The sequence below is a fragment of the Archocentrus centrarchus genome, chromosome 5 (genome assembly GCF_007364275.1).
Source record: "Archocentrus centrarchus isolate MPI-CPG fArcCen1 chromosome 5, fArcCen1, whole genome shotgun sequence".
In the NCBI taxonomy this organism is placed as follows: domain Eukaryota; kingdom Metazoa; phylum Chordata; class Actinopteri; order Cichliformes; family Cichlidae; genus Archocentrus; species Archocentrus centrarchus.
Window position 1 is genome coordinate 19,863,204 of NC_044350.1, and position 21,140 is coordinate 19,884,343.

The window sequence follows — 21,140 nt, forward strand, 5'->3', positions numbered from 1 at the left end:
TGTGTGATTAAAGAGACATCTTTGTGCAGGTGTTTGGCAGCACGTTTATGCATGCGTTACAAAGAAAATCAAATTAGCAGTGTAGAAAGGGAGCGAGGAAAGGAGAGATTAAGACTGACTAATATTTTACTCGAGTTGATACTGAAACAGAATCTTTCTGAATCACCTTTTGGAAACTTCAGGTAAGTTAAATACCTAAAACAAAAAATGGGGATTCACGAGTTTTGTTAAATGCGTTACCAGTTTGTGCATTTCCATGTGTACCACATGCCTTATGTTACTGACATTGCAGATAGATGGATGATGCAAAGATGCTCTGAGTGCTGACTGCAGCATGTATGATTTCCTTTTTAGAATCATGAAATATATACCAGTCTCCTATAAATAATATAAGTGTCATCCCTCTCCTGCTCTCAGGGTTGTTAGTAAAAGCTTCTGTATATGTACTTTCAAATGGTAAAGAACTAGTCAAAATTCAGTTCATCTGCTACAACCCTGGATACAGTAGAATTACTAGAATGGAGTATTGAAAACCATTTGAAAAAGCCATGGCCAGCATCAAAAAATAAGCAGTCAAAGGCTGACTTTCTGTCTCATTCTACATTGCATTCAATCATTTATATTGTTATAATAATTGTACTACTAGTGTTAATAATTGTTCTACTAGTTTTTTTTTAGTATTATTATTAGTATCATAAAAATTGATTCTATGAAGAGGATGCACTTTCCCAGTATATTGGTCTATGGCACTAAACCAAAATCATGTACTGTGAAAGAGATGAAGTTTTTCATACACAGTCCTGTGAAAAAATAAGTACACACCATGATTCAGTGGTTGTATAATCACTTTTAGCAGCAATAACTTGAAATTTATTTATGCATAGCTCTCTCAAGGTCCCGCCTCAGCACTTCAGTCAGGTTGAGGTCTGGACTTTGACTGGGCCATTGCAACACCTTGACTTTTTTTTCAGCTATTCTGTTGTAGGTTTGCTGCTGTGCTTGGGATGATTGCCCTGCAGGAGAATTGCAGGACAATGATCCCACAATGTTTTTTTCAGCATCCCTTTGCTAGTCACAATAGACAAATGCCCAAGCTGTGTGTTTCTGACTGTCAGTATGGTGACTAGGTTACTGACACTGTAGACTGATGGATGATGTAAAGATGTTTTGAGAGCTGAATGCTGATTCATGAAATATACCACTAGTCTCCTATAAATACTAGAAGTGCTATCCCTCTTGTGCTCTTGGCTGTCTGTCCAACAGCTAAAGCAATTTTGGCCCAGCTTTAACTGTTAGACAGATGGCTGAATGTTTGACTCTAGACTACTTTGGTATATAGAGGAATTTGTGGTTGACTCAATGAATGCATCACCCCTCCAATAATGTGCTTGACAATTGGTATGAGGTGTTTGTGCTGATATGTTGTGTTTGGTTTACACCAAACATGGCACTTTGTATTATGGCCAAACATTATCTGTCCAAAGAACAGATAAGTCCAAAGTCTTCTGGATTGTTTAGATGCAACTTTGTAAACCCTAGCCAGGTTTCCATGTTCTTTTTAGAGAGAAGAAGCTTTCTCCTGGCAACCATTCCAAAAAAAAGCTATGCTTGTTCAGTCTTTTTCTAGCTGAGACCTAAGTGAGGCCTGTGGAGTCTGAGATGTAGCTCTTAGGTTTTCTGCAGTTTCTCTGAGCATCGCATGGTCCGGCCTTGGTGTGAATTGGCTGAGACATCCACTCCTGCGTAGAGTGTGGCGTTGTGTCACACACGAATGTTCCAGCTCGCACCTGGCTACTGCTTCTCAACTGGAGCACTTTGTTGGAATCAAAGGGACTGCACTTGAATGGTTTAAATCCTATTTAACAAACTGAAGTTTTACAGTTAGGCTAGGGGATACTTCTTCCTCTCAAAGCCTGCTCTCATGTGGGGTGCCCCAGGGGTCCATTCTTGGCCCAGCCCTTTTTTTCAATTTACATGCTCCCCTTGGGGTCCATTTTTAAAAAAACACTGCATCCCCTTTCACTGTTATGCAGATGACTTGCATATAAATCTGCCACTGAAATGAAATTCTATGAGTCCTTTGAAGGCCTTACTGGATTGCCTGGAAGAAGTTAAATCATGGATGGCTCTAAACTTTCTTAATTTGAATGAGCAGAAAACCGAGCTCATTGTGTTTGGTACCCCTGACCTCTATGATCTTGGCCCCTTAAAGATATATAATAAATCCTCTGCAAGGACCCTGGGGGTGATCTTTGACACCAATCTTACTTTTGACAAACACATTAATACTGTAATCAAATCTAGCTTCTTCCATCTTCATCTACTTGCAAAGGTGAAGTCATTTCTCTGTTTCATGGACTTTGAGAAAGCGGTCCACGCCTTCATTTCATTTCACTTTTTTTTTTCGTTTGTTTTTGCATTTTTGGCCACAGCGGCTTTTGTCTACAGTGGAGAGTGACAGGAAATGGGGGGAAGATACGGGGGAAGACACGCGGGCAAATTGGCGACGGAACCCGCGCCACCCGCACCACAACGCGGCGTGTGTATGTGGTCGCCGGCTTCACCACTAAGCCACCCAGGCGACCTTCATTCCGACTTGACTACTGTAATAATCTCTATTCAGGTGTCAGTATGACGCTACTTCGTCGACGCAGCAGCACGGTTACTAACCGGCGCTCGTAAACAAGACCATATGTCCCCCATACTAGCATCCCCACACTGGTTGCCAGTGTACCCCTCCGATCTTATCAACCTGCATACTCCCCCTAGATCACTGAGGTCTGGTGAGCAAATGCTCCTAACTGTACCGAGATCAAGATTAAAACACAGAGGTGATCAGGCCTTTGCAGTTGTTGCTCCAAAACTCTGGAACAAATTGCCCCTTCATATCAGGACCTCTCCTACAGTTGACACTTTTAAAACCCATTTGAAAACCCATTTTTATTCTTTGGCTTTTAAATCAGAATGATTCTTGAGTCCTGGATACATTAGTGATGCTGTTTTCTTTTACTTATGTTTTATTATTTTTTTTTTCCTGTTTTAACTGTCTTCTTATCCTGTGTTTTTTGTTATTTTATTTATTCTAATTTTACAGCACTTTGGTCAACTGCTGTTGTTTTTAATTGTGCTTTAGAAGTAAACTTGACTTGACTACCCTCTTAATTCTTATGGAAGTGGCAGAACTGTGGTACTGCATGAAGTCAGGAGTGGAAGAAGAAGAAGAAGACATACAGAGAAGTATGCAAGGGTGGAACAGGACATGTATGAGGACAACAAGACAGTGGTAGGAGTGACAGATGGGTTCAGTGTGGGGGTGGGATAACATCAGGGATTGGTTCTGAGCCCCTTCTTGTGGTACTGGACAGATTGACAGGTGAGGTCAGGCAGGAGTCTCTATGACTATGATTTTTACAGACAACTTTCTGATCTTTAGTGAGAGTAGGGAGCAGGTGGAAGAGAGCCCGGAGAGGTGGAGGTATGCACTGGAGAGAAGAGGAAAGAAAGTCAGTAGAAACAAGAAAGAATTCATGTGTGTGAATGAGAGGGAGACGGATGGAAAAGTGAACATGCAAGGAGCATAGATAGTGAAGGTAGATAAATATAGATCTACTGTATATAGATAAATACTTGTGGTCAACCATCCAACGCAATGGACATGGACGATACTTCGAAAGGTGAAGAGTGTGCAGGCAGGGTTAAGTGGCTGGAGACGAGTGTCATGGGTGATTTGCAGAGGTGGGAATAACCCATAAAAGCCAATCCTGTTGAAGTAGCCTCCATCACCGGGGCTTATCCCATTCATGAAATGGTGAAAGAGGCAAAACGATATAACTTGTGCATCACTTATAGCGCTGTACTCTGGTGTTAAAGTGGGCGAGTGCTGATATCGGTAAGTTGTGGTCGCGGTACTTCAGCATCTAGCCAGCGCTACAGCAGAGGACTGAGGAGTCCGAAAAATCCTGGACTCGCGTGGTCTTTTATAAAGATAAACAGGAGTCGATAAATTCCAAACACAGTGAGTTTATTACAAATCCACAGAGAAAAGTTGGTTACAGGGCCCCAGATCCGACTGTGAGCTTTTCCTTATCCACAGAATGGGTACTCAGTTCACGAAGTCTGATGCCCCTACCTTTCCCTAGATCCAGCTTTTATTAAAAAATATAGTAAGGAGTGTCATCGCCAGCTGATTGGTTGTGGCTTTCTTGCTACTGTTAGGCGCAGCTCCTCTCTCTGCCTCATTTCACCTCTCGTGACCTCGAGTACAACTGTCTCCATTCTCGTGCCGTGCCGTGTTTCCTACTTCTTTTAGCACCTGTCCAAACGAGACAAGAACAAGAAAGCACCCTACTTCTGCCTGTGATGGTTTCCTGTTGCTCGCTGCTCTGGCTGACACCTTTGTACTTTGTCTGAACATTTAATGTGTATTTAGTCGCATGCTTCTGCTATCTGACCTCTCTGTGCACTTTCCTGCTCTCAAAGCTGCCACTCACACTTGCTTCTATCTAGAAGTGAGTGCAATCTACTAACGCATGTTGCTACATAAAAGAGTACATTTTGTTTCTGCAGCTTCCTCTAAATTCTATCTTAATCTAGCAAACTATATAATTTCTAATATACAGGATACATTCTATAACATACCAATTTGAGTAATACGCTTTCATATAATTCAGCAATAACATCAATGTAAGTAATGCATTTGTTTATATATTCCAACAGGAGTAACGTTTATTAAGTGGCAGGTAATTTCAAATGCAGCCATTCCCCACACACACTCATTTATAAGTAAAGAACTTACAGCTGTCAGTGATGCACTGACAGCTGTAAGGGGATCAGCCTTTTCCCCAGCTAATCACATTATTTAAAGGGACTTATTATACTAATTATAAGATTCATAGTTTTTCTTGAATGTTACTAGAGTAGTGCTGCATAATTTAGAGTTCAAAAATAATCCTTACTTGCCTTATTTAGCTTCTTAGTTCTTCCACTGTCTGAAACAAACACTATCTCCTCTCCCTTTAAGGCTACCCTGCCCTCTTTAAGCCAGCTTTCTTCTGATTGGCTGATCCTCACAAAGAGAAAATCTGTCCAGCAGGTGGCTGGGGACCAGTTTCTACACTGGCATACAGATAAGGTTTAAGTTTTTAAAAAATTACAGTTTTGTGTTTACACTGTTCTTCTGAACCTGTTCCACTGTAACCCTGTGCCAAGAGGTTTTTCTTACTTTTCACTGGCAGCTTTGTCATCAGTTGATGCTCCATCTCACTGCTTCTTCTTCTACTTCCTGTATATATGAGAACAGCGTTAGTTAATTGCTTTTAACCTTTTAGAAAAAACTTACATTGCATTCACAACTGGATCTTGTGATCAGTAATTATTAAATATTTCAGTGGAGCACTCAATTAAGGTTTACATGTGTCATTTGATTCGTGAGGATTAAATTACCGCCTGTGAAAAACGGCCTCGGCAGTGGCCAGAAAAGAGGCAGGAAAGATTCAATAACAATGCTGCTGAGGACTGTAGAAAACGTAGGATCCAGTGTTTTTTAAGCTTGACAGGAGAGGCAGCTGGGACCTTTGGGAAATGTAATACCCTGATGGAGCCCCACAATAACAAAAACATAATTACTGCTGACTCAGTGAATTAAATAAACAAATGCCTGAAATACCCGAGAGTTTATATTATCATAAAACTCTTAGACTGTACTTGTCTTCTGGTTGTAGAGGTTTCATTTCAACCCATGCTCTTAAACCAAGAGTAACCCAGTATTCATTTAAAGAAGCTTTAAGTTTAGTTTAATGTGAACTAGAGTGATTTACTGCATTCAGTATCACAGTAAGCCAGTGAAATATTTATTACAATCTATTACAATCTATTACAAATTGCTTTTTTTTACACTGAAAAAGCAAGAAACTAAATTCCACCTTGAATTTCTCAGAACAATGCATGCAAGAAAATCTCAATATGTTAAACTAGTAAAAGGTGAATACCACATGGAAAAATCTGAAAATGTGTCATACCATATTTTAAGATAGTTATGAGGGACTGTCCCATGTTTTCCGCTGTCTTCTGTCCAATGCAAGCTGATACAGTTTCAAGTATTACCTTGTCACCCGAATAAAACAAATATAAGTAGATATTTTTGTATAATAATGAATTATTTTAGGTAAATAAACACGCTTGATAAAAGCTGGCGATGCAGTGTAAGAGAGACCAGTAGATGATTATGATGGTGATGATGACAAAGAAGCCAGTAACATAAGCAACATATTTGCACCTTTGGAACTTGAGTCTCCCTCTGGTGTTTATAAGACACCCGTGACTCCCACCCATGTGGCAGTAGTTAACACTGCCTGGACCACAGAGAGCATCCTCAGCTATAATTTATTTTAATAATCTATTTTTTTAAAGGTGCAGCACAAAAGTTAAAACTCAGAATTTATAATTCAGTTTCATTTTTGGAAAAATCAAGTATGATGCATTCATTTGCATAATGATGGGATGAAATTTCATCCGCATGAAGCCATTAGCTTCCAAAATATCATGTATGAGTAACAGACTGTTGGAGACAGCTTTACAGTCACACCCACCCTCACTCACACTTGCCACTTTCTCACACCCTAATACCAGTGCCTTACTGCATGATGGGTACTGCCAAATCAAAAACTCAGACTAAATTTAACAAAGAAAAACCATGCCAACAACAAAACTGCCATTCTTCCAAAAAAAACCCCAAAAAACAAACAATGTCACAGTCAGCGCTCCTTGCAGCTATATTTGAGTACTACTTACTGTCAGACAGAATAATATTAAAATATACACGCTGAGTGTAAATGACAACATAGCATTATTTAGACAATTTGATAAAGAAATAATTTGCTTAATGAAATAATAACACATTCTTTAATATTTGAGTTTCAGGCTTCACAGTTAACGAGGTCAAAAAAAATGTAAAAATACCTGCATCCTCATTCTGCAAACTAAACCACGAGTCATAAAAAGTTAAATGCTTTACACATGCACCTAATATGACACACAATAATCTGAATGGCTCCCGCAACACAACATAACTACAAATATCAGTCCACACAGCATCAGTGTCCACTTGTAACTACTACTGACAAAACACAGGTACAACACTGTTCTACAGATTAGATTTTTACACTAGAAATTATTCAGCAATAGCTAGAAGATCATAGTTGATCCAAAATGTTTAAAACACATTCAAATGTACAATACATACAGTGTTACACATGGATGCTTATTTGTTGTCAGCCTATGGACTGGAATGTTACCCAGCACACACCTTAGTTTATTATCCACAGCCCAGCTGGTCCTCAAATGAAGAAAGAGACAGATGTAGATCAAAGGCCATAAAAACACAATAAGCCTCCTAGGTATGTGGCATTTGGCTTAGCATCAGCACAAGGCTGATGCTATATTTGAATTTTGTCCTAATAAGACAGAAGATTTCAGAGCAGGTATCATGTAACACATATTTATTGAAGACAGAGGCTCATTATATCTTGTGGGTAAGTGCTTTAGAATGTCTTCTTCTTATTCACTGCTGTAAGTTGATCTTCTTTCCAGGGAAACTGTGCCCAATGACCACACATAATTGTGCCAGCTCTGTGCCATAGTCTTGGCATCTCTGACAAAAGCTTCAGCGGACTTGTAACAATCACAAATAATGTTGGATGGAATGCCCTAAACAATGTTTGGAATAACTTGTTGAACTTAGATTCACAGAAAGAAAAAAAAAAAAAGAAACCCACAGTGAGGTAATTTTTCAAACATAAAGGAGAAGAACGTGTACTCAGCCACTCTACTTTTAGGGATTGTCTCAGTCTCCCTTGTGTGTCCTTTAAGAAGAACAAGACTAAGAACAGCTGTTGGCTCTGTCGCAAAATGTAATCTCTTGGCAATCCTTCCTTTTCTTTAAAGCTTATTGGCACTCATTTTATTTTATAATAATTTCTGACTTGTAAGGACTCTGAAACAGTACCTCAGTGACTTTTTAAAGCTTCTCCAAGGCATTTCAAGGAGCTACTGTTGTGCCAAAGACCAATAAAAAGATGCATTAGTCATACTTTTGGACTGTCTGTAACTGATGACTTGACTTTAACAAAAATGAACCAATTTCCTATTTGTTTTATATTTCCATACACATAAACAAAGCATATTTCACATCTGTATGCTGCATAATAATTTAAAATAATACATGTGTGGAGTTCGAAATGCTGCTTTCACCTTCATATTTTCAGTCAAGATCTATTGCTGACAAAAACCCAGTTGTGTGCCTGTAATCACCGGTACAGCAATTTGGTATGGAAGACATCCAGAAAACATAAACTGTGTAAAGACAGAGACAGAGGTAAGAATTAGTGCACAAGGATAACACCCGACAACATGACCAAATAGAGAAACCCACGTGTGATAGGCTCCCATCACTCGATATAAAAGGAAGAGCAAACCACCACCAAGCACAGGCACCCAGCAAAGGTAAGTTTCTCAATGGTTCATTTATTCCAGTACTTCCAGGTATAATAGGAATCAGGCTGATTGTTTACACAGTTATGTCTGCAAACAGATTTAAAGGCTTTCTTTAAAAAAAATCTGAATTTTATTTAATGTTATTTTAAAATAAAGTATGACATAGCATTTTGTAAACCTTGCACATTTGCTTCTTCTTTCAGAAGTCTGCAGTGAAGTCTGACAGAAAACCCATTTCTCACCTGGTGTCCTCCAAGGTAAATCTGACTAATTAGTTGGTCAACAGTACCAGTTCATAAGTACTATAGACATAAGAGCTGTTTGACTGCAGTGTCAATGAAGAGTGCAAATCTATCTACTTTGCTGGCATATAAAATAAATGACTACTCTCCTGCTTCCTCACTTGCAGTAAAGGGTCATCATGAGTGTGGACCCGGAAATGGAGTGTTTTGGCCCGGCGGCCATTTACCTCCGGAAGCCAGAAAGAGAGCGCATTGAAGCTCAGAACACTCCATTTGATGCTAAAACAGCATACTTCGTGTCTGAGCCCAGTGAAATGTACCTCAAGGGGAAACTAATTAAGAGAGAGGGGGGCAAAGCCACCGTGGAGACTCTATGTGGGAAGGTGAGAGTGGCCACATTTGAATCTGTGCAGTTTCACATTGCTTAAGAAGAGTTTTGATATAGTCCCCGGACAGCTGGGACATGAGTTAATCAGTAAAAAAAAAAAAAAATCTAGAAATAATTTAAAAATAAAACTATATGTTGTGTGGTCCAAATGTGGTCCATTATATTTACTTGTAAACATATAATCAGCAAATTTTCCAGTTCACAAACATTTTTTAAAAAAAAGATTAGAAGTCTTGACAAACCCGTGACACTATCTCCTGTTCTTTAGCAGAACAGTGGTGACCTACTGTGATAGTGGAAAACGTGGCATCATAACCGAGTGAAAGTGTTAAGTTGTGGAAGGAGGAGCTTTCTCAACATAGTGGTTAGACTGAAAGTTTCTAAAGCACTTTACTGGAAGTAGTCACAAACTGACCAAAAAGTGCCTCCATAGTGTAGTGGTTAACACATTCACTTGGCAAGGGAAAGGTCACTGGGTCAATTCCAGTTGGTAACACTAATCCCCTTTGGAGTTGTGTCAGAACGGCGTCTGATGTTAAAGTGTTGAATCAAACATGTGATGAGCACTATTCACTAAAGTGTTTTACTTTTCTATAAAACACTGCTCAGGCAGGAAAAAGAAGGTCAAACATATCAACATTTCACTATTAACTGTTGGTAATTTCAGATTAGTCTGAATCACTAAAAAAATAGACAAAGGAAAAATAGCATTCCTTTCTTCTGACTCTGGTTTGCATCTTTGTGAAGAATTCACGCTGTAATTGGAACAACACATACAGCAAAACTTTGCATGAACCACTTGAAGAGCAAAAAAAGACCAAGTAGTGTTATTGTAACTATCATGGGCTCAGTGGGTGGGTGTGGCAAGAATATAATAAGAATACTTCCTGATATCATAAAAATATTGTTAGATGGCAGTTTCATGCTGTAATACTAACTACCCTGAAACTCACGTACTTTTTTTTAGAGATTAACTTTTCATTCCAATTCCTTATATTAGCATTTGTAATGAAAAAATGTATTAAATACAAGTTAAAGTAGACTGCCAAGTAGTAGACTCGTGGAACCATCTGACTTTATCCCAAAGTCTAAAACTGATAAGAAGGACAAATGAATGGTTTGAAATAAACTAAGATTTTTTTTTTTTTTTTTAGATCTCACACGTTAGACAAAACTGCTTAACTGTATCTAAATTTATGTTTGTGCCTCCTTGGTCCTTTTGACAGTCTCTCACTGTGAAAGAAGATGACATCTTCCCCATGAACCCTCCCAAATTCGATAAGATTGAGGACATGGCCATGATGACCCACCTCAGTGAGCCTGCTGTGCTGTACAACCTCAAAGAGCGTTATGCAGCATGGATGATCTATGTGAGTTTGTCTTGATCAGAACACCACAAATGAAACTTATCATGACAAAAGGAAGATATCTATCACAAATGATCCTCTCTGACTCCACAGACCTACTCTGGGTTGTTCTGCGTCACTGTGAACCCCTACAAGTGGCTCCCAGTGTATGATGCAGTAGTTGTTGCAGGATACAGGGGCAAGAAGCGAGTTGAGGCCCCACCCCACATCTTCTCCATCTCTGATAATGCCTATCAGTTCATGCTCCAAGGTATCAATCATTTTGCAAGCTATAATTCAGATATACAGCAGCAATTCTAAAGTCAATTCCCAACTATTCTGGCCTATATCATTGATATCATGATCTTTTGCAGACAGAGAAAACCAGTCTATCCTGATTACGTAAGTGCAAAGCATTTTTTATGATTATTATAGAAAATAGTATTTGTGATATTGAAACTCTCAAACACCTTCCTAAACCCAGTGGAGAATCTGGTGCAGGAAAGACTGTCAACACCAAGCGTGTCATCCAGTACTTTGCGACAATCGCAGTGGCGAGTGGAAGCAAGAAAGCCGAGCCAGTTCCTGGAAAAATGCAGGTACATGAAGTTGTACAATATGAGATCTGATAATCAAAGAATATTTGGACTCACAGCACATGAATGCTGTCTTCAGGGGTCACTGGAAGACCAAATCATTGCAGCAAATCCACTGTTGGAAGCTTATGGTAATGCCAAGACTGTGAGGAATGACAACTCATCCCGCTTTGTAAGCTATTTTGGTGATTTTACCTTAAGCTGAAATTGTTAGCTATTCTGTGGCAAAAAAAAAATCACTGTTACCATTATAATTTAAATGTTATTCTCCTTCTGTTTAGGGAAAATTTATCAGAATTCACTTTGCCTCTACTGGAAAACTGGCTTCAGCTGACATTGAAACATGTACGTTTTTTGTTTGTTTTATTTCTTTTGAGGAAGTTATCAGAAATTTTCTTAACTGTGCTACAAGGAAGAATTAACATGATTATTTCCAACTTACACCTGCACAGATCTGCTGGAGAAGTCGCGAGTGACGTTCCAGCTCTCTGCTGAGAGGAGCTACCATATTTTCTATCAGCTCACTACAGGCCACAAACCTGAACTTATAGGTTAGAGAATAATACAGAAATTATGTCAGCTTTCCTCCAGGAAGTAAACCAGAGTACCTTAGCCTAGATATACCATTTATAGTGCTGTTACTTTTTGTGTTCTTTTTTTTCCTTCAGAGGCTCTCCTGATCACCACAAATCCATATGACTTTCCCATGATCAGTCAGGGTGAAATCACTGTCAAGAGTATCGATGACATTGAAGAATTCCTTGCCACTGATGTAAGAACAACTTCACCCACGTCCCTTCACTCATATTTATAATTATATAACCAATGAAGCTTATCACATTGATTTTTTTTTTTTTTTTTTTAGACTTTGTTGATTGGTAAACATTAGATGGGGAGTTTGAATTAAAAATGTAATTTAGACTCAATATATAAAGCTTCTTTTTATCTGAAAGAAAATTAAATGGTGTTCAATTTGTGTTTATTTAACTTATCCATCATATCACAGACTGCAATTGACATCCTGGGCTTCACTGCAGAGGAGAAGGCAAGCATGTATAAGCTGACTGGAGCTGTGATGCATCATGGAAACATGAAGTTCAAGCAGAAGCAGAGAGAAGAGCAGGCTGAGCCTGATGGCACTGAGGGTATGAAGAACACCATGAGCTTTAAGCACTGGAGATATTGTCACCTTTGAGGTAGAGGTTTATTTTATTATCTATTTGTGGTCTTCTTATAGTTGCAGATAAAATCGCCTACCTCATGGGTCTGAACTCAGCTGATTTGCTAAAAGCACTGTGCTACCCAAGAGTGAAGGTTGGGAACGAGTTTGTGACCAAAGGTCAAACTGTTCCTCAGGTATAGCTGTTACAAAGAAAACACACAAATAATTAATTGTTTCCTGTAAGACAGTGACTCTTAACATCACACTTATGCATGCTGTTAATGATTTTCTTACCTATAGGTTACAATGCAACTATGGTTCTAAAACTTACAGCCACTAAAATTATAATCAATATAAATCCACTTCATCCTTGATAATATTGTATAATTAATTTGTAAAAAACCAGGTCAACAATTCCGTCATGGCTCTCGCCAAGTCTGCCTATGAGAAAATGTTCTTGTGGATGGTCGTCAGAATCAATGAGATGTTGGACACAAAGCAGCCGAGACAGTTCTTCATCGGAGTGCTTGACATTGCTGGATTTGAAATCTTTGATGTAAGTGAGCTGGAAAGGGCACTTATTTATACCTCTGATTTTCTTGATACAAGAAGTAATGCATATGATAGATTTTAATGATAAGTAAGTTATAGGTTTTGATACTATAAGGATTTGTTCCCCCAGTTCAACAGCCTGGAACAGCTGTGCATCAACTTCACCAATGAAAAACTGCAACAGTTTTTCAACCATCACATGTTTGTCCTGGAGCAAGAAGAGTACAAGAAAGAGGGGATTGACTGGGAGTTCATTGACTTTGGCATGGACTTGGCTGCCTGCATTGAGCTTATTGAGAAGGTGAGCCATGTGTTGGACTACTGTATATTTACACACAGAAAACAATGGAAAACAACTTTTGAAATTGTTTGTCTTAAATGGTCTTTTCATCATGGCAGCCAATGGGCATCTTCTCCATCCTTGAAGAGGAGTGCATGTTCCCCAAGGCAACAGACATGACCTTCAAGAACAAACTCTATGATCAGCATATTGGCAAAAGTGCCCCCTTTCAGAAACCAAAACCTGCCAAAGGCAAAGCTGAGGCCCATTTCTCCCTGGTGCACTATGCTGGCACTGTTGACTACAATGTACTTGGCTGGCTGGAGAAGAATAAAGACCCCCTGAATGACTCTGTGGTGCAGCTCTACCAGAAGTCTTCAACAAAACTGTTGGCCTTGCTCTATGCATCGCATGCCTCTGCAGAAGGTAGTGCTTTTTTATATATAAATTTATGTATATACAAAACTATTGCATTTATTGCACTGCATTATTTATGTGTGATGATGTTTTTAGGACAAAATTTAGAGTTTTTATTGTTTGCATTCCATTTCTAAATAATTTGATTTTGTTCAGAAGAGAATATTGCTTAAATAATATATTTATATTCATTCAAGTTAATAAATGACATTTAATCTTAATGTTACAGCTGAGGGAGGTGGGAAAAAAGGCAAGAAGAAGGGTGGGTCTTTTCAGACTGTATCCGCTCTGTTCAGGGTAAGCATAATAAATAACCCAACTACAATAAAATATGGCCATCTCTTTATTTCCCTCAAATGCTTAGGTAGCATTCAGGCTTCGTTTACTTTTTGTTGTGTAACAATTTGAATTTTTTCATATTTCAGGAAAATCTGGGCAAGCTGATGACAAACTTAAGGAGCACTCATCCTCATTTTGTACGCTGTATAATCCCAAATGAATCAAAAACTCCTGGTAAGCGTAATAGCAATAAAAATTAATGCATTTTGAACTAAATGTATTACGCAACACATGACTGAATTTAGAATGGGTTTAAGGTCTCATGGAGAACCACCTGGTCATCCACCAGCTGAGGTGTAACGGTGTGCTGGAGGGTATCAGGATCTGCAGGAAAGGTTTCCCCAGCAGAATCCTCTATGGTGACTTCAAGCAGAGGTGATTACTAAGAATAACTACATTTTTCACAATCTGAAGACTAGCTGTTTCTAAATTTGTCAATTTACCTCCAATCAGATACAAAGTATTGAATGCTAGTGTCATCCCTGAGGGACAGTTCATCGACAACAAAAAGGCCTCAGAGAAACTCTTGGGTTCCATTGATGTTGACCATACTCAGTACAAGTTTGGCCACACAAAGGTACAGTAACCAGATATGCAAACCTTTGTGGGTGTTTTTAACAAACTTCTTCTTCATGATATTCTAAGCAGGCATTACAATTTTTTGACAATATGTGTTCGCTACCATTATTTTCCAGGTATTCTTCAAAGCTGGGCTGCTGGGTCTCCTGGAGGAGATGCGAGATGACAAACTTGCTATCCTGGTCACAATGACTCAGGCTCTCTGCAGAGGTTTCCTCATGAGGAGGGAGTTTGTCAAGATGATGGAGCGCCGGTATAGTAGACATATTAGCTTTATACATCAAAGGGCAGGTGTACTATGTAGATAACAACTTCACTGTAATTTCTAAGCCAATAATTTGCTTTGTGGTGCAGCCCGTGGTCTTTATCACAGCTTTTAAAATCTTAAAATATCCATTTCCCTCAAATCATCCCCAGGGAGGCAATTTACTCCATCCAGTACAACATCCGTTCATTCATGAATGTCAAAACCTGGCCATGGATGAAGCTGTACTTCAAGATTAAACCTCTGCTGAAGAGTGCAGAGACTGAGAAAGAGATGGCACAAATGAAAGAGGACTTTGAAAAGACCAAAGAGGAGCTGGCAAAAGCTCTTGCTAAGAAGAAAGAGCTAGAGGAAAAAATGGTTTCTCTGCTACAGGAGAAGAATGACTTGCAGATCCAAATTCAGTCTGTATGTTAAAAGAAAGAAAGGAATTTTCTGTCAGTAGTCCAGGTGTTTATGAATAAGGAAATCTTAATTCATTTGTATATTATTCCAAATTTAGGAAGGTGAAAACCTTGCTGATGCAGAGGAAAGGTGTGAAGGTCTCATCAAAGCAAAAATCCAGCTCGAGGCCAAAGTCAAAGAGACGTCTGAGAGACTGGAGGATGAGGAGGAAATGAATGCTGAGCTGACTGCAAAGAAGAGGAAGCTGGAGGATGAGTGCTCTGAGTTGAAGAAAGACATTGATGACTTGGAGCTGACCCTGGCCAAAGTGGAAAAGGAGAAACACGCCACTGAGAACAAGGTTGGTGCATCAGTCACAAGGCTTTAAGGTCAAATTGTTTGCAAACTACAAAACCTTGTGGTTTCACTTGTGGTGTCAATATAGGTTAAAAATCTGGTTGAGGAAATGTCTTCCCAAGATGAAACCATTGCTAAGTTGACCAAAGAAAAGAAAGCCCTCCAAGAGGCCCATCAGCAAACCCTCGATGATCTGCAGGCCGAGGAAGACAAAGTCAACAGTCTGACGAAGGCCAAGACCAAGCTGGAGCAGCAAGTGGATGATGTGAGTAAAGGGAAAATAAAAGAATAAAATTTCAAAAATCTCAAAAACAAAATAAAATCTCATCCTGGTTTAAACAGCTTGAAGGTTCCTTGGAGCAAGAAAAGAAGCTTCGCATGGACCTCGAGCGAGCTAAAAGAAAGCTTGAAGGTGATCTTAAACTGGCCCATGAAACCATCATGGATCTGGAGAATGACAAGCAGCAATCTGAGGAGAAAATAAAGAAGTAAGCAAAATGGAGTTTGTTAATTTTAATATCTGATATAATTGCATTTCCTCAGCAGACAGTAGCAATGATAAAAATCATTCTCTGGCCAAACAGCACACCATAATGGAAAACAGAACCATAATGGAAAACAGAACAGTTCACCCACTCTTTGAGTTAGGAAACCAAACAAAACCCTGACAATCTCCACTTGGTATTACTTATGATGTAAAATTTTGTTTGAATTTTTCCCCACACAGAAAGGATTTTGAAACAAGCCAGCTTCTTAGCAAAATTGAGGATGAGCAATCCCTTAGTGCTCAGCTTCAGAAAAAGATCAAAGAACTGCAGGTGTGTATATTTGACAGAAACCTCAAAAGTCTGTTACAATTAACAAGTATATGTGGCTTCAATTTTACAAATAGATGTCTATCTGTTCCTTTCAACATGTAAATAACAGGCTCGTATCGAGGAGCTGGAGGAGGAGATTGAGGCTGAGCGGGCTGCTCGGGCCAAGGTGGAGAAGCAGAGATCTGATCTTTCCAGGGAACTCGAGGAGATCAGTGAGCGTCTCGAAGAAGCCGGTGGAGCAACTGCTGTTCAGATTGAGATGAATAAAAAGCGTGAGGCCGAGTTTCAGAAGCTGAGACGTGATCTCGAAGAGGCAACCCTGCAGCACGAAGCCACCGCTGCAACGCTCCGCAAGAAGCAGGCTGACAGCGTGGCTGAGCTAGGAGAGCAGATTGATAACCTCCAGAGAGTCAAACAGAAGCTGGAGAAAGAGAAAAGCGAGTACAAGATGGAGATTGATGACCTCTCAAGCAACATGGAGGCCATCGCTAAAGCCAAGGTAGGATAAAGTAAAACATTTCACGTGCAAGTGAGTAAACATAAATTACTCGACTAGTACCCACGCCTTAATTTGACTCTTCTGCTTTTAGACTACATTTGTTACTTTAGATTAACAGAGCTTTTCTTTATTTCAGTCAAATCTAGAGAAAATGTGTCGCTCACTTGAAGATCAACTGAGTGAACTGAAGACCAAAAATGATGAACATGTGCGACAACTGAATGACATCGGGGTACAAAGGGCAAGGCTTCAAACAGAGAATGGTGGGGAACCAATATTTTAGATATTTTTACAGTCATATTCGATGTATGATCATATTCGAATGTGGATTCTAATTTTCTGTCTCACCTTAGGTGAAATTACTCGCCAACTGGAGGAGAAAGAAGCCCTGATCTCTCAGCTGACAAGGAGCAAGCAGGCTTACACTCAGCAGATTGAAGAGCTGAAGAGGCACATTGAGGAGGAAGTTAAAGTAAGTGCTCATTCAAAATACTATCACCACCTCGGAGCTGATTAAACAGTTAGAAACATTAAACTGGAGCAATTTAAGTTAATGAATAATACCTCCAATTTTCTGTAAGGCCAAGAACGCCCTGGCTCATGCTGTCCAGTCGGCTCGTCACGACTGCGACCTCCTCAGAGAGCAGTATGAGGAGGAGCAGGAGGCCAAAGTTGAGCTGCAGCGTGCAATGTCCAAGGCAAACAGCGAGGTGGCTCAGTGGAGAACCAAATATGAGACTGATGCTATTCAGCGCACCGAGGAGCTGGAAGAGGCAAAGTGAGTCTCCAGTTTTAGTTTTGTTGCCCTGTAGATATAATAGAAAATAAGTCTTAAAAGAAATTCTTCACAGGAAAAAGCTTGCTCAGCGTCTTCAGGATGCAGAGGAGTCCATCGAGGCTGTGAATGCAAAATGTGCATCTCTGGAGAAGACTAAGCAGAGACTGCATGGTGAAGTGGAGGACCTGATGATCGATGTAGAGAGAGCTAATGCTCTGGCTGCCAACCTTGACAAGAAGCAGAGGAACTTTGACAAGGTGCCATTTTTTTATTTTTGACTTATTTTATTTTAATGAAGGCTAAAGAATCATGAATTATTGAAGTTCATGGGTCTTCTTTTATATTCAAGATTCTTGCTGAGTGGAAGCAGAAGTATGAAGAAGCCCAAGCAGAGCTAGAGGGAGCTCAAAAAGAAGCTCGTTCTCTCAGCACTGAGATGTTCAAGATGAAAAATTCATATGAAGAAGCTCTGGACCACCTGGAGACCTTAAAGAGGGAGAACAAGAACCTGCAACGTAAGTTTTTGAGATTCAGCCATCTAACAAAAACACCAGACAGTGAGCTTAATGTGCAAACTGTTACAGTTTTTACAATGTGTTTTAATACACCCAGGGATATGCAGTTTCTAAAACTGTCACATGTTTTGTTAGAGGAACAGTTCAGAGATTCTTAAAGATTTAAAACTTACAAATGTAATACTGTATCCTACAACTGATGCAAGTTTACACTTCATTAATCTACCAAATGTAAATAAATACATGTATATATAAATTCAGCTTAAACTTTAAATTGATTATTCATTGTCTTTTACAGAGGAGATCTCAGATCTAACTGAGCAAATCGGTGAGACTGGAAAAACCATTCATGAACTGGAGAAATCAAAAAAGACTGTAGAAACAGAGAAGTCTGAACTCCAGACTTCACTTGAAGAGGCAGAGGTACTGTATGAAAAAATATTTCTTGTCAAACACAGTTCAATTTAAATGGCACTGGAGCTACATAGTATATTTTTTGTTTTTTAAAGGCTACTCTGGAGCACGAGGAATCCAAGATTCTCCGCATTCAGCTTGAGCTGACCCAAGTCAAGAGTGAAATTGATAGAAAACTTGCTGAGAAGGACGAGGAGATTGAACAGATCAAGAGGAACAGCCAAAGAGTGATTGAGTCCATGCAAACCACTCTGGATGCTGAGGTCAGGAGCAGGAATGATGCTCTGAGAATTAAGAAGAAGATGGAGGGAGATCTGAATGAGATGGAGATTCAGCTGAGTCATGCCAACCGCCAGGCAGCTGAAGCCCAGAAACAGCTGAGAAATGTGCAGGGACAGCTGAAGGTCTGGTAGCTTCTGAAATAAAATTGCAAGTCAAGTTTCCTTCATTTAGACTGCATTGTAAAAGTGTTTTATTATTCATAAAGGACGCACAACTGCACCTTGATGAGGCTGTCAGAAGTCAGGAAGAAATGAAAGAGCAGGTTGCAATGGTGGAGCGCAGGAACAACCTGATGCTGGCTGAGATCGAGGAGCTGAGAGTTGCACTGGAGCAAACAGAGAGAGGCCGCAAAATTGCTGAACAGGAGCTGGTTGATGCCAGCGAGCGTGTGGGACTGCTGCACTCTCAGGTTGGTTAAGATTCAAACAGCAACATAGCTTTAAAACTTGAAAACTGAAAATCAGAGTATGTGATTATTTTTCCACTATTTTTCTTTAGAATACCAGCCTTATCAATACCAAGAAGAAGCTGGAGGCTGACCTTATTCAGATCCAAGGTGAAGTGGAAGATGCTGTCCAGGAGGCCAGAAATGCTGAAGAAAAGGCCAAGAAGGCCATCACTGATGTGAGACATCCTGATGAATGTCTATACAGTAGCTATTTCTCTGCCAACTATATTACTTATATTACTGTTACAACAACACAAATTATATCAAATTCCAGGCTGCAATGATGGCAGAAGAGCTGAAGAAAGAGCAGGACACCAGTGCTCATTTGGAGAGGATGAAGAAGAACCTGGAGGTGACAGTGAAGGACCTGCAGCACCGCCTTGATGAAGCTGAGAATCTGGCCATGAAAGGTGGCAAGAAGCAGCTCCAGAAACTGGAGGCTAGGGTAAGTGTCACACGGACCATGTGACCAATTTGCTGTAAGCTGGGAAAACATTTTACCTCTTAAAAATGACTGCATTCATCTTCCGTCAAGGTCCGTGAACTAGAGGCTGAAGTTGATGCTGAACAGAAGCGCAGTGCTGATGCTATCAAGGGATTGCGAAAATATGAGAGAAGAGTGAAGGAGCTCACCTATCAGGTCAGTTTCCTACCACTACAAAACCAAATATCATGCTCAAATAAGTGTTAGATTTGTATTAGAACATTTATTATTGTTTTACAACAGACGGAGGAGGACAAGAAGAATATTGCCAGACTTCAGGATCTGGTTGACAAGCTGCAGCTTAAAGTGAAATCATATAAGCGACAGGCTGAGGAGGCTGTAAGTACACCTGATTCTTATGAAACACGCTTTGACAGTGTCATTCAGTGTACAGGGCTTAACATCACTGTGGCTTCTTACACAGGAGGAGCAGGCCAACACTCACCTGTCCAGGTACAGGAAGGTGCAACATGAAATGGAGGAAGCTCAGGAGCGTGCTGACATTGCTGAGTCCCAGGTCAACAAGCTGAGGGCAAAGAGTCGTGAAATTGTCAAGGTGAAAAAAAAAAAAAAAATCTAACGTGCATCAAGTTTGTAGAAACATTGATCCTGTTAAAATCAAGACTATCTGGTGAAATGTTTTACGTGCCATTGTTCTGTCATTCCAGACCAAGGAAGTGGCGGAGTGATGAAGAAAGCAAAGCTGTGAATCAACAAGAAGTCATACAATATGGTTATCTTGTTAGTTGTTCACATAAGAACAGTAACTGTGCTTGAAGTGAATAAAATATAGATTGTTTCATCTTTTTTGTGTTTGCGCTCTCATTTCTAAATGACTCATTTTAGCTCCTTTTCAATCAATCTTGAAGCCTCTAAATTCAGGTTCAACTATGCATCCTAGTTATTGTTGTGTAAAACTTGAGACATTCACTGCAACAGCCAGAACTACGTTCAGTGTGGCTCAAGTGTGAACTGCATTAAGTCGCATTGACGTATAGTCATGCACAAGATTACATCTCCATACATGGAGAAAAGAAAAGGTGTTGCCATCTCGAACACTTTTGTTTTAAGACACCTGCTACCAGGCTTTCCATTGTGTTCACAGGCTCCCCAAAACTAATCTCACCAGGCTGTTTTCAAATCACGGACCTTCTGCTAGTTCAACATTAAGATAGTTTTACTACTAACCTTCTTTCTTCTTCTTTCTGCTGCTGACTTTAGGGGTTGTCAGAGCAGATCATCTGCCTCCATCTAACCCTGTCCCCAGCATCCTCTGTCACACGAATGTGACATGTGCATGTCGTCCTTCACTACATCCATGAACCTAAATCAAGTGCTTCATTTAACACCACTACTCACTGTTCTGTAGAAAACTTTGAAAACTTCTCTCTTCAACTGACACAAAAATACTGATCTGCGTGCACAATTTAGACAAACTTAAATAAATAAATAATAATAATAGTGAGCCTTCTTACTGATGAATATTTAGAAAGATGGATTCATGG

At 39.7% G+C, this 21,140-nt stretch overlaps 1 protein-coding gene across 1 annotated transcript; it reads left to right on the top strand.

The window, feature by feature from the left end:
• The first annotated feature begins 8,718 nt into the window (after positions 1–8,718).
• Positions 8,719–20,346, top strand: LOC115779825 (myosin heavy chain, fast skeletal muscle-like). The gene is made up of 40 exons (XM_030728674.1): positions 8,719–8,747; positions 8,900–9,115; positions 10,347–10,490; positions 10,581–10,737; positions 10,841–10,868; positions 10,951–11,065; positions 11,142–11,234; positions 11,344–11,407; positions 11,515–11,613; positions 11,731–11,834; positions 12,069–12,207; positions 12,300–12,418; positions 12,631–12,780; positions 12,907–13,077; positions 13,176–13,482; positions 13,703–13,770; positions 13,899–13,986; positions 14,070–14,187; positions 14,266–14,389; positions 14,508–14,644; positions 14,809–15,064; positions 15,159–15,401; positions 15,486–15,662; positions 15,740–15,885; positions 16,125–16,215; positions 16,325–16,714; positions 16,851–16,977; positions 17,068–17,186; positions 17,296–17,492; positions 17,566–17,749; positions 17,842–18,007; positions 18,306–18,430; positions 18,517–18,825; positions 18,909–19,112; positions 19,202–19,327; positions 19,426–19,596; positions 19,687–19,791; positions 19,879–19,974; positions 20,060–20,191; positions 20,304–20,346. The coding sequence occupies exons 2-40, from the start codon at positions 8,912–8,914 to the stop codon at positions 20,322–20,324; spliced, it is 5,814 nt and encodes a 1,937-aa protein (XP_030584534.1). The 5' UTR covers positions 8,719–8,747; positions 8,900–8,911; the 3' UTR covers positions 20,325–20,346.
• Positions 20,347–21,140: the final 794 nt, after the last annotated feature.